This window comes from Erpetoichthys calabaricus, chromosome 4 (assembly GCF_900747795.2).
Source record: "Erpetoichthys calabaricus chromosome 4, fErpCal1.3, whole genome shotgun sequence".
Taxonomy (NCBI): domain Eukaryota; kingdom Metazoa; phylum Chordata; class Cladistia; order Polypteriformes; family Polypteridae; genus Erpetoichthys; species Erpetoichthys calabaricus.
In genome coordinates this window covers 134,844,294-134,859,507 of record NC_041397.2, presented here as the reverse complement: position 1 = coordinate 134,859,507, position 15,214 = coordinate 134,844,294, and the positions used below count along the sequence as shown (strand labels likewise).

Sequence of the window (15,214 nt, the reverse complement as noted above, 5' to 3'; positions counted from 1 at the left end):
GAGCTCACCCGCTCTAACATCACCCCTCCCCCCCATCTGACTCTCCAAGTAAGTCTCACACCTAGATTTGGGCAGTTTTTCTTACTCTCCCTGGCAGTTCCTCTAAGCTCTGTTAAATTAAATGGGAAATATGTAAACTGCCATGTTAAGGTCTCGCCATACAAGTTTTATGGGGTTTAAGTCTGGGTCTTGGCTCTAGCCACTCAAGAACAGTCAGAGACTTGTCTGAAAGGCACTCCAGCATTGTCCTGGCTGTATGCTCAGGTCTTTGTTGTGCTGAAAAGGGAACTGTCACACCATTCTGAGGTCACATGCACTTTAGAACAGGTTTTCTTCAAGGATCTCTCTATACTTGCATGCATTTACTCTTCCTTAAATTCTGACCAGTCTCCCTGTCTTTCCTACTGAGAAGCACTCCATAGCATGATGCTGCCACCATCATGCTTGACCGTAAGAATGGTATTAGGCATGTGATGAGCAGTACCAAGTCTTTGCCAGACACAGTGCTTGGAATTTTATTTTTTTTTTTGTCTCATCAGACCAGGCAATCATTTTCCTCATACTCTTCACGTTTTTAAATACAATTTTGCAAGCTCCAAACAGACTATCATGTTGATTGATAGGAGTGTTGCTGAGATAAGAATCCTTTAAGCAGGTTCTTCCACCTCAGCTGACTTTGGAAGCACTGTCAGAGTGACTAATTAATTCCTGACCAAGGCTCTTCTTGCCCGGTTACTCAGTTTGGCCGGGCAGTAACCTTTAGAAACAGTCCTGGTGGTTCCAGCTTCTTTCCATTTCACAATTATTGTGGCCACTGTACTACTGGGAACACAAAGCTTTAGAAAGGATTTCACACCCTTGCCTGATATATGCCTCATCAAAGTTTTATTGTGGAGGTCCACATAGAGTTTCTTGAACTTCATAGCTTGGTTTTTGCCTTGATGTGCAGTGTGAACTGTGGGTATATACCTTTCTAAACTGTATTCAGTATAGTGGTGGGCGGTATGACCAAAATTCTATATCACGGTATTTTTCAAAATTATACCGGTTTCACTTTATTCAACAGTATTTTTTTCCCATGCATGACTGGAAGTTAACCACATTTTCCACAGCAATTACTGCAGTAGACTGGCTAAAAATAACCTATTCCACTGTCATGAGAATTGTACAAAAAACATTTTAATGTTCACACAAGTATTAATACAGGTTTGCATGGCCCTATAAAGTGATAGTTTTCAAGGGGGTGGCACTAATGAAGAGAAGGAATCACATTGCATGACAGTTGCAGTCAAAATATAGAACCTTTTTATTGAACAAATTTTGCAAACAACTTAAACTAAAATTTTGACAACATATTTTCAACCATCCAAAGAGGCATTTAGACTTCGTAAAATATCCAGAGGTGCTTGTCAAAAGTTGTATTGCACTGAACATGTCTTAGAAAAGGAATAATTAGTAAATATTTTTTGTAAACCAACTATACTTTCTATTAATGTTAACAATCTCTGTCCACTGACACGTTAAACTGACTTTTTAAACAACTTTACCATCATAAAACTGCATAATATTTAAACTAATAAATAATAATAAAATAAATAATAGTGCAACTTCAGTAATAATACTATTACTTCAAGACTTCAAGCCCAGGTGCATTACACAGTATTCACCAAATAAAAATAAAATAAAACAAGTGCAACTTGGTGATGACATCTTTACCAACTGAACCATCATTTAGGCAAATTGCATTAATATGGACCTTGCTTCAAGCTAAGCTATATAAATAAATAATAAAACTGCAACGTGCATTTATAATGCTACTAGGGGGCTCCGCCCCCTGCTCGCTTCGCTCGCCAACCCCTGGTGTTGGGAATGACAAAGAGCGTGATGTATGAATGAGATATAGAATAGTGTGAAGGTGTAGATGATGCAAATAGAAAGCAAACAATAAAGTGTGTGGCACAGTGTAAAGGTTTATTGGAAAATTTCTTTGTACACGCCGTTTAAGTGTAAAAGGTAATTCCAGGTCAGAACTTGTAATGTCAATGAAGATGGTTATTATTGTGATCAGAGTCAAGTTTGTCAGAGCTTAGAAAGAGTTGTGTCTCTCCAGGAAGTAATGGAATGACTTGGGTATTTATGTTTTCCACATTAATATTTTTTGGACATAATATAGTGCGTTGTGTTAAAAGGGGCATTTGGTCTAATGAGATTGCTGTTCCAAATCTGTCTGTAACTAAGTCGTCGCAGATAAAGGCTTAAGGAATTGTAATAATATGTGGGTGAAGTCCATCTGTATTGGTGAGTGTACCATCTCCCAGTTGTAATAAGCAATTGTTATGATCTGTTTCTGGACATCGCATGTTTTGTACTAACTGTATCTTTTGAAAGCGATGCCAATTGTCTGCGTATTTTAAGGTACACTGAACAATAGCTGAGCGCATGGCATGTGTAAGAATAGCTAAGCACTGTCTAAAATCTCCTCCTAATAAAAGTACTTTTCCTCCAAAGGAATATTATTATTCATAAACGTTTGTAGAGGTTTATGAATGGTGTTGAGTAAGTGACTGGATGCCATTGTACATTCATCAATAATTAACATTTTTGCAAGACGGATGTCATGTGCAGTGCCACCGTTAATGTTCATAGTGGATACCGATTTGTAGGATCTAATGCAGTTGATAAAGATTTCACTTTCAGGTACATCGTTAGTTAGAAGCTTCTGTAGATATTCAGGATATGAATGTAAAGGAGGCAGTCTAATTTGACCCTTTTGACAACAACGTGTAAATGTATTACTTGTATTGCCAGTTGTTTCTTCAGGGAAGTGAACTGAATGACAATGATTGCAAATGACATTCATTAATCCGAATGAATTTTCCTGGTGTATGTTTTGCTTGTGCCGTTTGATAGGCGCGTTGTTGCATGTGTAGTATTTGGGACGTGTTGTTTTGGAGCTGTAATCCATTTGCCTGTGCTGTGTGAGAATCCCGTTCTATCCTTCGTTGCCTTTAACGTATGTCTGAGACGGGAGGTGTTTCGTTTTGAATCCGTGCCTGTTGCGATGTAGAACTTTGATTGATAGATTGCGTCATGTGGATCTAGGATGTAGATTTGTGCATATTTGCGTTGTTGATTTGTTTCAGGGTGCACTGTTCCAATGCGATGCAGTATTTGTGCACATATGCAAAAGCAGTATGGGCCATTGCCTTTTGGTGGCCTGATATTTACTCCGGTAGATGCAAAAGCAAATGAAGTATTGTAGGATCTAATGCAGTTCATAAAGTTTTTACTTTTAGGTACATCGTTAGTTAGAAGCTTTAGTTGAGCTTTGCGTTTTTGGAGCCGAGACATTTTTTCTTCTAGAAATATGGATAAGTAATAAGGAGTATTGCACTCACTGTTAATATGGAGCCTTTTCTGCAGTTGAACGGTTAATAGTGCCTTATTGTAATGAGATCCACCTATGCTGCATAGTGTGAATTGTGTTTGGTCCCGTTATCCGAGCGGTATCGTTTTGTACCTGTGATCGTGAATTCATGACTTATTTGTTCTTGAGCGTGAGAAATATGGATAAGTAATAAGGAGGATCGCACTCACTGTTAATATGGAGCCTTTTCTGCGGTTGAACGGTTAATAGTGCCTCATTGTAATGAGATCTACCTATGCTGCATATTGTGAACGTGTTGAGATGACGTATGTTTAATACGGACGGTTCATTTAGAAATGGGGCTTTGTGTGTCATTTGTTATTTATGTTACTGTGGTCGTGGGTCTGAATCGTCGTTTTTGTGTACGTTTCGTGTGCCATGTCCGATGTCTGTCCCGTTTCGTGTCCACTGGGCTTTGTATGGTGCTCTTGGCTTCTTTTTTTTTGTGTGCTTCTGGCTTGTTAAATCCTCCTCTTAGTGTGCGTCCAGTTTCGTGTGCAATGGGATTAAATCGTCCTCTTTGTGTGTGTCCCGTCCGTTGCTTGTGTGTGTGTGTGTGTGTGTGTGTGTGGGGGGGGGGGTTTGCGGGCTCTTTTTTTTGTGTGCCAGGGGCTTGTTGAATCGTCCTCTTTGTGTGTATCCCGTCCATTGCTTGTGTGTGTGTGTGGGGGGGGGGGGGGGGGCTTGGGTGTTTTGCTCGTGCGGCGCTGTGTGCGTCGCCTGCGTTTGACTCCTTTTTTCTCTGCTCACTCCTTTTTTCTGTGGTCTTGTCCGCCTCTCGCAGCGCCTCATTTCTTGGGGCGCCTGCGCAGTACGTCTTTTTGCGGCTACGGCCCATGGCCGGATGTCCCTGCATCCATCCGGTTTAGCATTCTCGGTTAGTAATATGGATTTGTGGTACAGCCCTACGGAATCGTATTAGGGCCACAGTGAAGAAAAAAAAATACGGAAGCGGAAGAAAAAAAAAAAAAAAAAACTATATGTCAATAATAAAGTCGACATGTTGACTTTATTCTCGACATTTCCGCTTTAATCTTGACGCTTATGTCGAGATTAAAGTCGATATTTCCAATTTATTCTCACCGTTTACGTCAAGATTAAAGTCGACATTTCCACTTTATTCTTATAGTTTATTTTATAATTAAAGTAGAATGTCAAACTAAACTTCATCCTAAAATCAATGTTTAATTTACTAGATTTTCTCAAACCCCGTCATAAGTTAAATGTAGCACATTAAATGCTTTGTGTTGTGTTCCCCAACCCAGTTTTTAATCACTGCGCGCTTCTTAAACTGACTTCCTCCGCACTAAGAGGAGGCGCCTGCAGCGATCACCGTACAGAATCCATTCTCTTCATGATATTCCTGCTCTCTGAAAATTTAGAATGCTAAGATATATACTCAATATCATTTTCAGGATGAAATGCATCAAAGCAGGTATTAAGCATGCACGGTAGTGCTGCTCCCTTGATAAACGTCTTTGTGAAATTAAAACTAGTTATAAACTTAGACCACAGAGTGTTCAGAACTTTAAAAAAATCTTCGTTATACATGTTTAATTATGTCATCCATTCAGGGTTGCGCCCATCCCAACAAGCATTGTGTGCAAGGCAGGAGCAAATCCTGAACGCCAGCACATTGCAGGGTGAATACGAGCAAAACATACACTAGCAGGGTCAATATAGCATAACAAAACCCCACATTCTACGTGACTTTGAAAGGAAACTGAAGCACGCAGAGTAAACCCACCAGAAAAACATGCAAATTCAAGGCAGGGTACACCCGAGACCCCCTTGCTGCGAGGCAGCAGTGCAACCTCCATGCCACCGTGCCCCCACATAATTAATACATGCTTTAATGCATTTCATCATGAAAATTATATCAAGTATTTATCTTAGCATTCTAAATGTTCAGGGAGCAGAAATATCATGAAGTGAATGTATTCTGTGCGGTGATCGCTGCCGGCGCCTCCTTAGTACAAGAAGAAGTCAGTTTAAGAAGCACGTACCGATTTAACATGGCTAAGGGAATACTTAACACAAAGCATTTAATGTGCTACATAACTTATGACGGGGTTTGAGAAAATCTAGTAAATGAAATACAGTATTCATTTTACGATGAAGTTTAGTTTATGATGTTCTACTTTAATGACAAATTACGAGAATAAAGTCAACATGTCGACCTAAATCTTGACATAAACGGCGAGCATCAAGTAGAAATGTTGAGAATAAAGTCAACATGTCGTCACACTATTACACAGCACCCAGGTACATTACACTGTATTGAAAAAAAATAAAACAAGTACAACTTGGCTTGCAATATTATCCAATAGTATAGAAACAGTTTTCACAGATTTGAAGATAATGGTCCACATCAGGGGCGGCACGGTGGCGCAGTGGTAGCGCTGCTGCCTCGCAGTTAGGAGACCCGGGTTTGCTTCCTGCGTCCTCCCTGCGTGGAGTTTGCATGTTCTCCCTGTGTCTGCATGGGTTTCCTCCGGGCGCTCCGGTTTCCTCCCACAGTCCAAAGACATGCGGGATAGGTGGATTGGTGATTCTAAATTGGCCCTAGTGTGTGCTTGGTGTGTGGGTGTGTTTGTGTGTGTCCTGCGGTGGGTTGGCACCCTGCCCGGGATTGGTTCCCTGCCTTGTGCCCTGTGTTGGCTGGGATTGGCTCCAGCAGACCCCCGTGACCCTGTGTTCGGATTCAGCGGGTTGGAAAATGGATGGTCCACATCAGACCTTTTAAAACCAAAGTATCTCCAGGCAACGGATGCAATTCCTTTTTTTCGGCAAAAGTTCTTCTATGTCATCATGTTCAACTTTATCGTCTGCTACAGCTTCAGTTTCAGAATGTTCTCTGTCCATTTTCACTGCGCATGTACTCCGTTGCATGCCTATTTAGCGGTGTAGCAGTGAAAAAGAGCCCCCGCGCAACACTTCCACTATCGCATGCATAGACATATATAGACGCCGCATTCACTGTGTTGCCCAGTCGACACGATACGTCAGTGCATCCAACATATTGCGAGTGGCAAAAGTGCCATTTAAACTAATACAGGTAGACGTGGAAACCGGGTTTTCTAATGAAAAAACAATAAAACTTTTAAAACAGTATCGTTTACATATAAGAGATTTTGGCAAATCGTTTAAATGCAATTATTTCTATCCATTTATACACTAACTAGATATTAAGCCCGTTACAATAACGGGCGCTAGAACAGTAGTGCATAAACATTAGTAGGAACAGTCTATATTAAATGGCAAGGGACCTTGACCTCATTCTGTTTCTTGTCTTAATTTTTTTTTTGCCAAAAATATTTTTGCAAGAAGCCTTAAGTAAAATAAAAATAAAAATAAAATAGAAACGCATATGACAATACAGTAAGTATAATTAATATTACATTTATCCTCTCCTCTGTGGCTGTTGATTGATAAGTTGTTTCTGTTTGAAGATCTCCTATCCTGCCTCTCTTTATTTTAGCTTGCTGTGGCGTCTCTCCAGCAAGTACTGTGCAGTTCCCCAGCAAGTATTTTAATCTGTGTTGGCGTGCAGCTGACTAGTTTATGTGTGGCGTCTCCCCAGAAACGGATTTTATGTGTGCGAAAATAAAACTACTTTTAAAAGTCATCCTATTGTAATATCATGAAAATTCCTATATTTAGGAAAACCCCTTCAACGACTGACACTTTACACTTTACTGGGCCAAGCTTCTTAGTCACAAATCTGACATCCTCAGAGTGAACACTTGCACAACAACAAATACTAATCCCACCTCTTTGGGGATGCTGGTCTCCGTGTCTCAGTACCCGATTGGATTTTTCGTACCTTATGTTTTAGGTGTTACCTCATTTACCGAAATCCGATTGGATCGGCCGCGCAATATTTTATAGGTCCCGCCCACTCTGTCTTGTGTGACGCGTCAGGCGGCCTTTGAAGCGTCGCACCGCGCCCCGCACTTCCACCAGAAGACACACACACACACACACAGACACATGGACGCACACAGGGATTTATTAAAGAGGATAATGGCAATTATTAAATAATAATAATTATTATTATTAGATAATTCCTCCCATATAAGTAACATTTCTCGGACTGCCTTCTTCCATCTCCAAAACATTTCTAGACTTTGTCCTGTTCTTATGCAACACAGTACTGAAGTATTGGTTAATGCCCTAGTCACCTCACGTATAGATTACTGTAATGTTATTCTATCTGGCATCCCACAAAAACTTATCCATCACTTACAACTTCTTCAAAATTCTGCTGCCAGGATAATAACCTGTTCTAAATCCACTGAACATATTACACCTATTCTCTCTCAACTTCACTGGCTCCCTGTTAACTACAGAATACAATACAAAATACTGCTCGTAACATTTAAAGCTCTCCACAACCTTGCTCCCCACTACCTCACTGATCTCCTACAGACTTACACTCCCTCTCGTTCACTCAGATCCTCCTCTGCAGCTCTACTTTCTGTACCACACATCAAACTCTGTTCTATGGGAGCTCGAGCGTCTCTCATAGTGCTCCTCATCTCTGGAATTCTCTTCCCTCTCATATACGTCAGCTCAATTCAATAACACATTTTAAAACTACCCTCAAAACTTATCTTTTCAAACTGGCATACCAGTTGTGAATTCTGCACTGTTACTGCCAGTTATCTTTGTTTGTCTTTCTTTTAACAGTGAAATGATACACTCAATGACAAAAATAAACAATTTTATTGTATACAAATTGGCTTAATTTCTGAAAACATTCCACCCATTCCTCGCTCTCTCTCACACACACACACACACACACACACACGCACACACGCACACACACACACAATGTGGTTACTTAAATATGTACAGGATAGGATCTAAAATCCATGACACAGAACTGTCATACATAGCTTTTTCCGTGTGTTGCCACTCTGCAATTTGAGAGTATTCAGTTTGGCAATATGGTGCAGCCTTAGTTTGTGGAAGACAGAAACAACTAAAGACAAGAGCATAAAATGATGGCTGTCAATTTAAAACTGTGTTTCCTCAATGTGCTCCTTGAGAAAAAACACATCATCTGAACCAATCTCATCCCGAACAAACTGATTGATCAAAGATACACTGACAGCTTGTCCTAATGTCGACTGTCGGATAACATGCTCAGCTACTATGCCAACCTTGACTGTACCCTCAGGATGAATCATCAAACCTCCTTTGTTTTTTTTAAATGTGAGCAAGTGGTTACTTTTGATCATATGATGCTGGTAAAGCATCTGTTACCAAACCACCATGGCACACATCACAGGACAGCTTTCTCAAAATCTCGTCTAAGGGCTATCTCCCACTGCTTCCTGAGGTGGATTTCTTTGGGAAACCTTCAAAGTTTGAGAAATGTTAACAGCTAACAACAATCTATATAGTTAGTAACTAAATACGTTTAGCCAAAATGTTGTTTGGAGGCTCACTTGAGCACATAAATGCATAGCTTTGCTAGCTTAGCCTGGCGTAGCTAAAGTTAAGATTATAAAATGGGATTTTCTAATGGCCAAATATAACCAAAACAATTGTTCATCTTTACCTATGAAATGTAATCCCCCAGGATCTGGTTTGGAGCGTACAGCAGTTGTACAATCCCAAGTAGCACATGCGTGAGGCATCTTTATCCACTCGCAATATGGCGGCGACGCTGACGTACGATGCTGCTGGTCATGCGCTGTCTAGTAATTCTATGTCTATGAATGCATGTACTCCGTTGTATCTGTTTAGTGGTTGTCACAGGTGGCTGGGTGTGGTTGGCACTCAGCTGCCTATTTAAAGGTCCCCCTCCCGCCAATCAAGGCTGGAGTCGGGTGAGGAGGTGGACAAGGTCGGAGAAGGAGGTGGGCGAAGAGAGGCCTGAAGAGTGTGAAAGAGAAAGAGAGACGGCTAGTGAAGAAGCCAGGACTGTTGAGAGACTGTGGTGGGTGTTTGATGGCGGTGTACATAGGTCATTGTAAATAATAGTTGTAGGAATAAACGTGTGGTGATGGCTAAGAACGTGTCCTCCTGTCTGTGTCCGGGCTGTACCCTTTCACAGTGGCGTAGTCGGCAGGATGCTGCACCTGGCTCAAGGTGCAGACCTGCATATCGGAAAAAGTCTGTGGAAGGCCCGGCACAGCAGGACAGCTCACCCACGTGCCGCAGGGGTGGCGTGCACCCAACCCCGCAGGGAAATGTAGAGTCGCGGACCATTTGCGGTCCGCCGCTGGACTTTATGTTTCAGGGGCGGCTCAAAGACGCGGCGGCAGCAGGAGGAGCTGCCGAGAAGGAAGAGCTGCAGCTTCGACAGCCGCAGCAGCCGCGGAGCTGCCCGGAATCTCGTCTCCCTGTGAGAGGACGACGAGATGGCCGCCGACCAGAAGTCCCTCCTCGTGAAAGGCACGGGATTGGACAGCATGTCCTGTTTTCTCGCCAATGATTGGTCGGAGGTGGGAGCAGGGTATGTCCGTCTTGTGCCTTGAAGAAACCCGAGTGGGCCGCAGGGAAGGGCCCATAGAGAGCAGTTGGCAAGTGACGCTGCTCAAAAGGTAAGCTCACCACCGGCTGTTTCTCTCTCCTTGGCAGCGGTTTTGCAGGAGCTGCAAGAAGAGCTGAGGCTTGTGCTATCGCTGCCGGCCGAGCGATGTGCCCTCCGGGCGGAGACACAGGAGTCAGGAGGTATGGCAGTGGCGTGCAATCAGGAGACGCAGGCGAAGGAGGATCGGCGCGCTGCAGGAGCTTCTGACCGGAGAGGCACAGCGGGGAAGGTAAGAGAGACCGACCCCATGAAGCTCCGGATGCCAGCGGGGCTGGGTCTGCCCTCTTGCAATGGGCAGATTCGAACTGTCACGGCGTCCCAAAGTGAAAGGAGGAAGCGGCTTGAGGAAGCCAGTTCCTCCAACACGGGACGACGTGCAGCTGGGTGCGCACGTGCCTCGAAGGGCCGTCTTCTGCGGAGGCAGAGGAATTACCCGTTGGCTGGGAGGAGACGAGCACGTGTGCTCCCGCTGGTGGTCCTGTGGCGAGGACCGCGGACTTGTTGGGCTGGGAAGCCGAAAAAGGGAGCATCGGGGTGCCGATCGGGGCTGAGAGTGTTGGTCCAACAGAGAACGAGCCAAGGGGCTGCGTCAGGGCAACACCTCCGCCCTTGTTTTTCTTTTGGAATTTCAAGATCGGGCCCTAGGCTGCAGAGTGTCGGCTTGCCGCCGAGGAAGGCCAGTCCTCGCGGATCAGTCCGCTGGCCCTTGGAGGTCTCAGCTAGCGGGGGAGTACTGTCACAGGTGGCTGGGTGTGGTCGGCACTCAGCTGCCTATTTAAAGGTCCGCCTCCCGACAATCAAGGCTGGAGTCGGGTGAGGAGGTGGACGAGGTCAGAGAAGGAGGTGGGCGAAGAGAGGCCTGAAGAGTGTGAAAGAGAAAGAGAGACGGCTAGTGAAGAAGCCGGGACTGTTGAGAGACTGTGGGGGTTGTTTGGTGGCGGTGCACATAGGACAATGTAAATAATAGTTGTAGGAATAAACGTGTGGTAATGGCTAAGAACGTGTCCTCCTGTCTGTGTCCGGGCTGTACTCTTTCACACGGTGTAGCAGTGAAAAAGGTCCTCCCTTAAACAGTTTCCCGCTGCGCCAAATTCTGAACGTTGTTCAGGCAATTTAAACTGGTGTTGCGGTATAAGAAAAATCCATATCATATCAAAAATAAAAAACGGTTTTCGGTATGAACCGGTATACCGGCCAGCACTAATTCAGTAAATTCAATTTTTCACAGGTGCATATAACAACCAAGTTCTAGACACATATGAAGGGTAATTAAATCAAACCGGACCTAACCATAATTTGGAATCCCAGAGAAAAGGGTCAAAATATTTATGTTTTCACTTTGTCAGGATGGCTTATTGAGTGTAGATCGATGGGCAAAATTGCAAACGTACCCATTTAAAATAAAATGTAATAAACAATAAAAAGTGTGCAAAAAGTGAAAGGCTCTGCATTCTTCGGAATCAACTATATGCAAGTTCTTCCTAGAAGTTCCTTTGTAGTGAAACTGCAATCAACTGTAAACCTGGCTGATAGTGTTTAAGCACACACTGCAACAAATATGAATGCACAACACTGTCACAGGGCTACATTTACAAGGAGATATAGAGGCACTGAATTAAATATTGACATTGTACATACTATGCTGGCTGCAGGGGAAGCAATGTGTTGTTTTCTTCTGCTGTGAAGACTTGAACCATCATCAGAACAGTAACCATTTTCCTCTACTTGATCGTCAGACATTCTTTCACATTCGGCAACAACCTGGTCATCTGTCAGGGAGATACAATTTTTTTGTGTTACGTGACAAAGTTTTAACTTTAAAACTTAAGCACTTTTTTATATTTTAAATGTACAATTACTTATTTGTAACAATCCAACCAATTTTCTAACTTGCTTAGTCTAATACAAGTCAGGACCTCCCCTGGGTACACTGGATGCTCAGCTGGAACCAGACTTAAATGGTCACAATAGCCACTCATAGGTAACAGAAATTAACACAAGGCCAATTCAGAATTACCCAACTATTTTTCATTTCATTTACCTACTTACCATAAATATCTGAACTACAGACATCTTTGGTCACGTCTGAAGCTGATGTATAGTTGACATTTGTATTATTTGAAGGATCCGAAATCTGAACTTGTTGAACAAATACTTCTTCATCATTAATTTTCATAATGAAGTGCCCTATGAAAAAATAAATACAAATGCAAATTTCAGGCATATCATAAAACATTTAGGAATATTTTAGCATAGCCACAAAAACACCCTTATTCGATATGGGCTTCAGCATGTATCTTGCTCGGTATACAAAACAAGAAACAAAAGACAGCAAAAAATTTAAAAAGTAAGTGGTGTAAAATTCAAGGCACAGAATTTAGAGGTAGCTGATAGAAAATCAGCATGTAAGTCCAACTCTAAAACCAAAACACAGTGCTGGCTAGTGAAAAAACTTCACTAGTACAAAAAAAAGAGATGGAAGATATGCTCAAACCCTTATCCAGAATGACCAGAATGGTTTCAGTCTTAGAAAATGGAACACCTTACATGTGTACATGCAGCTCAATTTATCTTCAGCATCTGACAATTGTGTTTATATTGGTTTATTGCAGGGATTCAGGTGTCAGTGCACTATGGCTATTACCCAAGTATACAGTATGTTTTTAGAACCGATTTTACGGTTTTAACTGTTTGGATAGAAGTTTTAAATCCTTCCATTCAGATTACTGTTAATCCAGACACCAATATGTGATTTGTGACTGGCATAATCATATCCCTCCAGTTGATTAAGAGAGCTGCAGCCATGCTTCATGAAGGGAAATAACAAGAAGTGTTTATAGTTTGTTTCCTGTCTGTTGTAGTGGAATGTTTATGCGCCAGTCAGACAAAACCTGTATACTGGTGGTTTAGTCAGAAACCAATCACTTCTATGCAGTGATTCAGTGCATTCGAAGTGAACTGCACTCAATTTTATTTAAAAGTGACTGGCCTTAGTTAGGATAATGTAGCTTAAAGCTATACACAGATTATAATAATTTTAATTATATATCACCTTTCTGAATGATGCTCAAAGTGATTTACAAAGTGTACATAGTAAAAAACAACAAGAAGAAAATTAAAATAAAATGGAATATGAATAATGATAAAATAAGAACACAATAAAACATTAAGAAATCATATTAAAAGACAGGTAAAAATAAAAATACATGAATATAACATTGTGAAAACTAACTAAGCACTAGGGCTGGGCAATTAATCGAAAAGTAATCGAAATCGACATTCAGAACCTGTAATCGATCAAACTTTTCCAGGTCGATTATTTCGATTACTTTCCCTTTAAAAACACTACCGCATGTGGAGTCACGTGACCCCGCTCCGTTATGTTACGTTATTCCGCCGACATGTCGAGCATGGAGAGCTTAAACACTGACACACCTGAGCAACAAGAGCAGCTTGTACCAAAGAAAAACGCAGTCTCCGTCATTTGGACATTTTTTGGCTTCAGTAAGGATGACATCGAACAAAATGAAGTCAGATGTAGACACTGCAGAAAAACAGTCTCGACGCCCAAAGGTAACACCACCAATTTGTTTCAACACTTGAAGCACAATCACATTACTGAATATGAACAGTGCATGGCTCAAAAAAAACAAAAAGAGACTGACAAGCACCCAGCAACAAGTGCCTCCGCAAAGCAGATGTCGATAACACAAGCGTTCACAAATGCCACACAGTATGAGAAGAGTTCAAGAAGATGGAAAGAAATAACTGACGCTATTTGTTATTACATCGCAAAGGATATAACTCCCTTGGCTACAGTGGAGCGAAGCGGGTTTAAACACCTCGTTAAAACTCTCGACAGAAGATACACTGTGCCATCGCGATCACATTTTTCTAAAACTGCGGATGCCAGACATGTACAAGACATGTTGTAAACATGTAGCTGCTGAACTGAAAAATGTTCAACACTTTGCAGCCACATCTGATCTCTGGTCAAGTAGGACGATGGACCCATTCTTGAGCCTTACTTTGCACTACATTGACGACGATTGGAAGCTGCGCCAGAGATGCCTTGAGATGGCATATTTTCCAGCCGATCACATGGCAGATATGATTGCGCAAGGTCTGAAAGATATGCTTTCTGAATGTTGACCTCACGGAAGAAAAACTTTCAGCCATTACAACAGACAACGGTGCTAATGTTGTCAAAGCTGCTGCGCTTAATGGATGGTTACGACAGCAGTGTTTTGGACACCGCCTACACCTTGCAATTGGTAAGTACACGTCAGCTTAATTAAATATAATAGCATAAAAGCAAAAGAGGTCATTAGGAAGCTTTTTTAAAGGGAGTGAGGCAACACCTTCAGCAAGTTCAGCTACACCCACTCTGTCACTTCAGCAATCGCTAGAAGCAGAGATGAGCAGCTATTTGGTGTCCCCCATGCTGGATAGTGAGGCAAATCCACTGGACTGGTGGAGGAAGCATCATGTACACTTTTCACTCTAAGTAAGGTGGCAAAAAAGTATCTCTGCATACCAGCTACTAGCTCCCCATCAGAGCGGGTTTTCAGTTCGGGCAGAAACATTGTTACATGCCTCAGGTCCTGCCTGAAACCTGAAAAGGTTAACATGCTCGTGTTTCTTAGTAAGAACTTAGAGTAAATTCATGTTCATATAGTGACATGACAAGATCGCTAAGATCACCTCATGCAACAGTGTTTAGAGAGTATTATTTTAATTACAACATTAAAATATTTGTTTACAGAAGATGCAAGAAATGCACTGTTTAAAATATTATTTATAGGATATATATTTTATTTAGAAGAGATACTGTTTATTTTCTACTTTTAATAAGAAAAACATTGAAAATAATTTATTTTGTTTCCAAAAGTGCAAGTTATTTATTTTTACTTTTTTATAAGAACAAAGTGACTGTTCGTTTTAGGCAATGTGTGCTTTAATTTCAGTTGTTCAACATTGATGTTCAATAAATAATCACAGATAGAAGATAGTGTGTTTCCTTCAATTATTTTAAAATCAAGTAATGCACCCTTCATTCAAAAATCTCTCACTTGTAATATGTGAGCATATTTACTGTACAAAACTTGTCAGTGAACTATGAGGGCAAAAAAAATAAATAAATAAATAAAATAATCGTTCATTAATCGTAATCGAGTTAAAATGTTCAATTAATCGAGATTTTGATTTTAGGCCAAATCGCCCAGCCCTACTAAGCACCA

At 41.6% G+C, this 15,214-nt stretch overlaps 1 protein-coding gene across 5 annotated transcripts in view; it reads right to left on the bottom strand.

The window, feature by feature from the left end:
• LOC114650282 (BEN domain-containing protein 2-like) overlaps positions 1 to 15,214 on the bottom strand; it is a 106,911-nt gene that overhangs the window by 65,634 nt on the left and 26,063 nt on the right. For all 5 annotated transcript variants that reach the window (XM_051927117.1, XM_051927115.1, XM_051927119.1 and 2 more), the window contains 2 exons: positions 12,024 to 12,161; positions 11,613 to 11,743 (listed from right to left, as the gene is read on the bottom strand). In XM_051927117.1, the coding sequence (XP_051783077.1) occupies positions 11,613 to 11,743; positions 12,024 to 12,150 (258 nt within the window). In that variant the 5' untranslated portion in view covers positions 12,151 to 12,161. The remainder of the gene's footprint in view (positions 1 to 11,612; positions 11,744 to 12,023; positions 12,162 to 15,214) is intronic.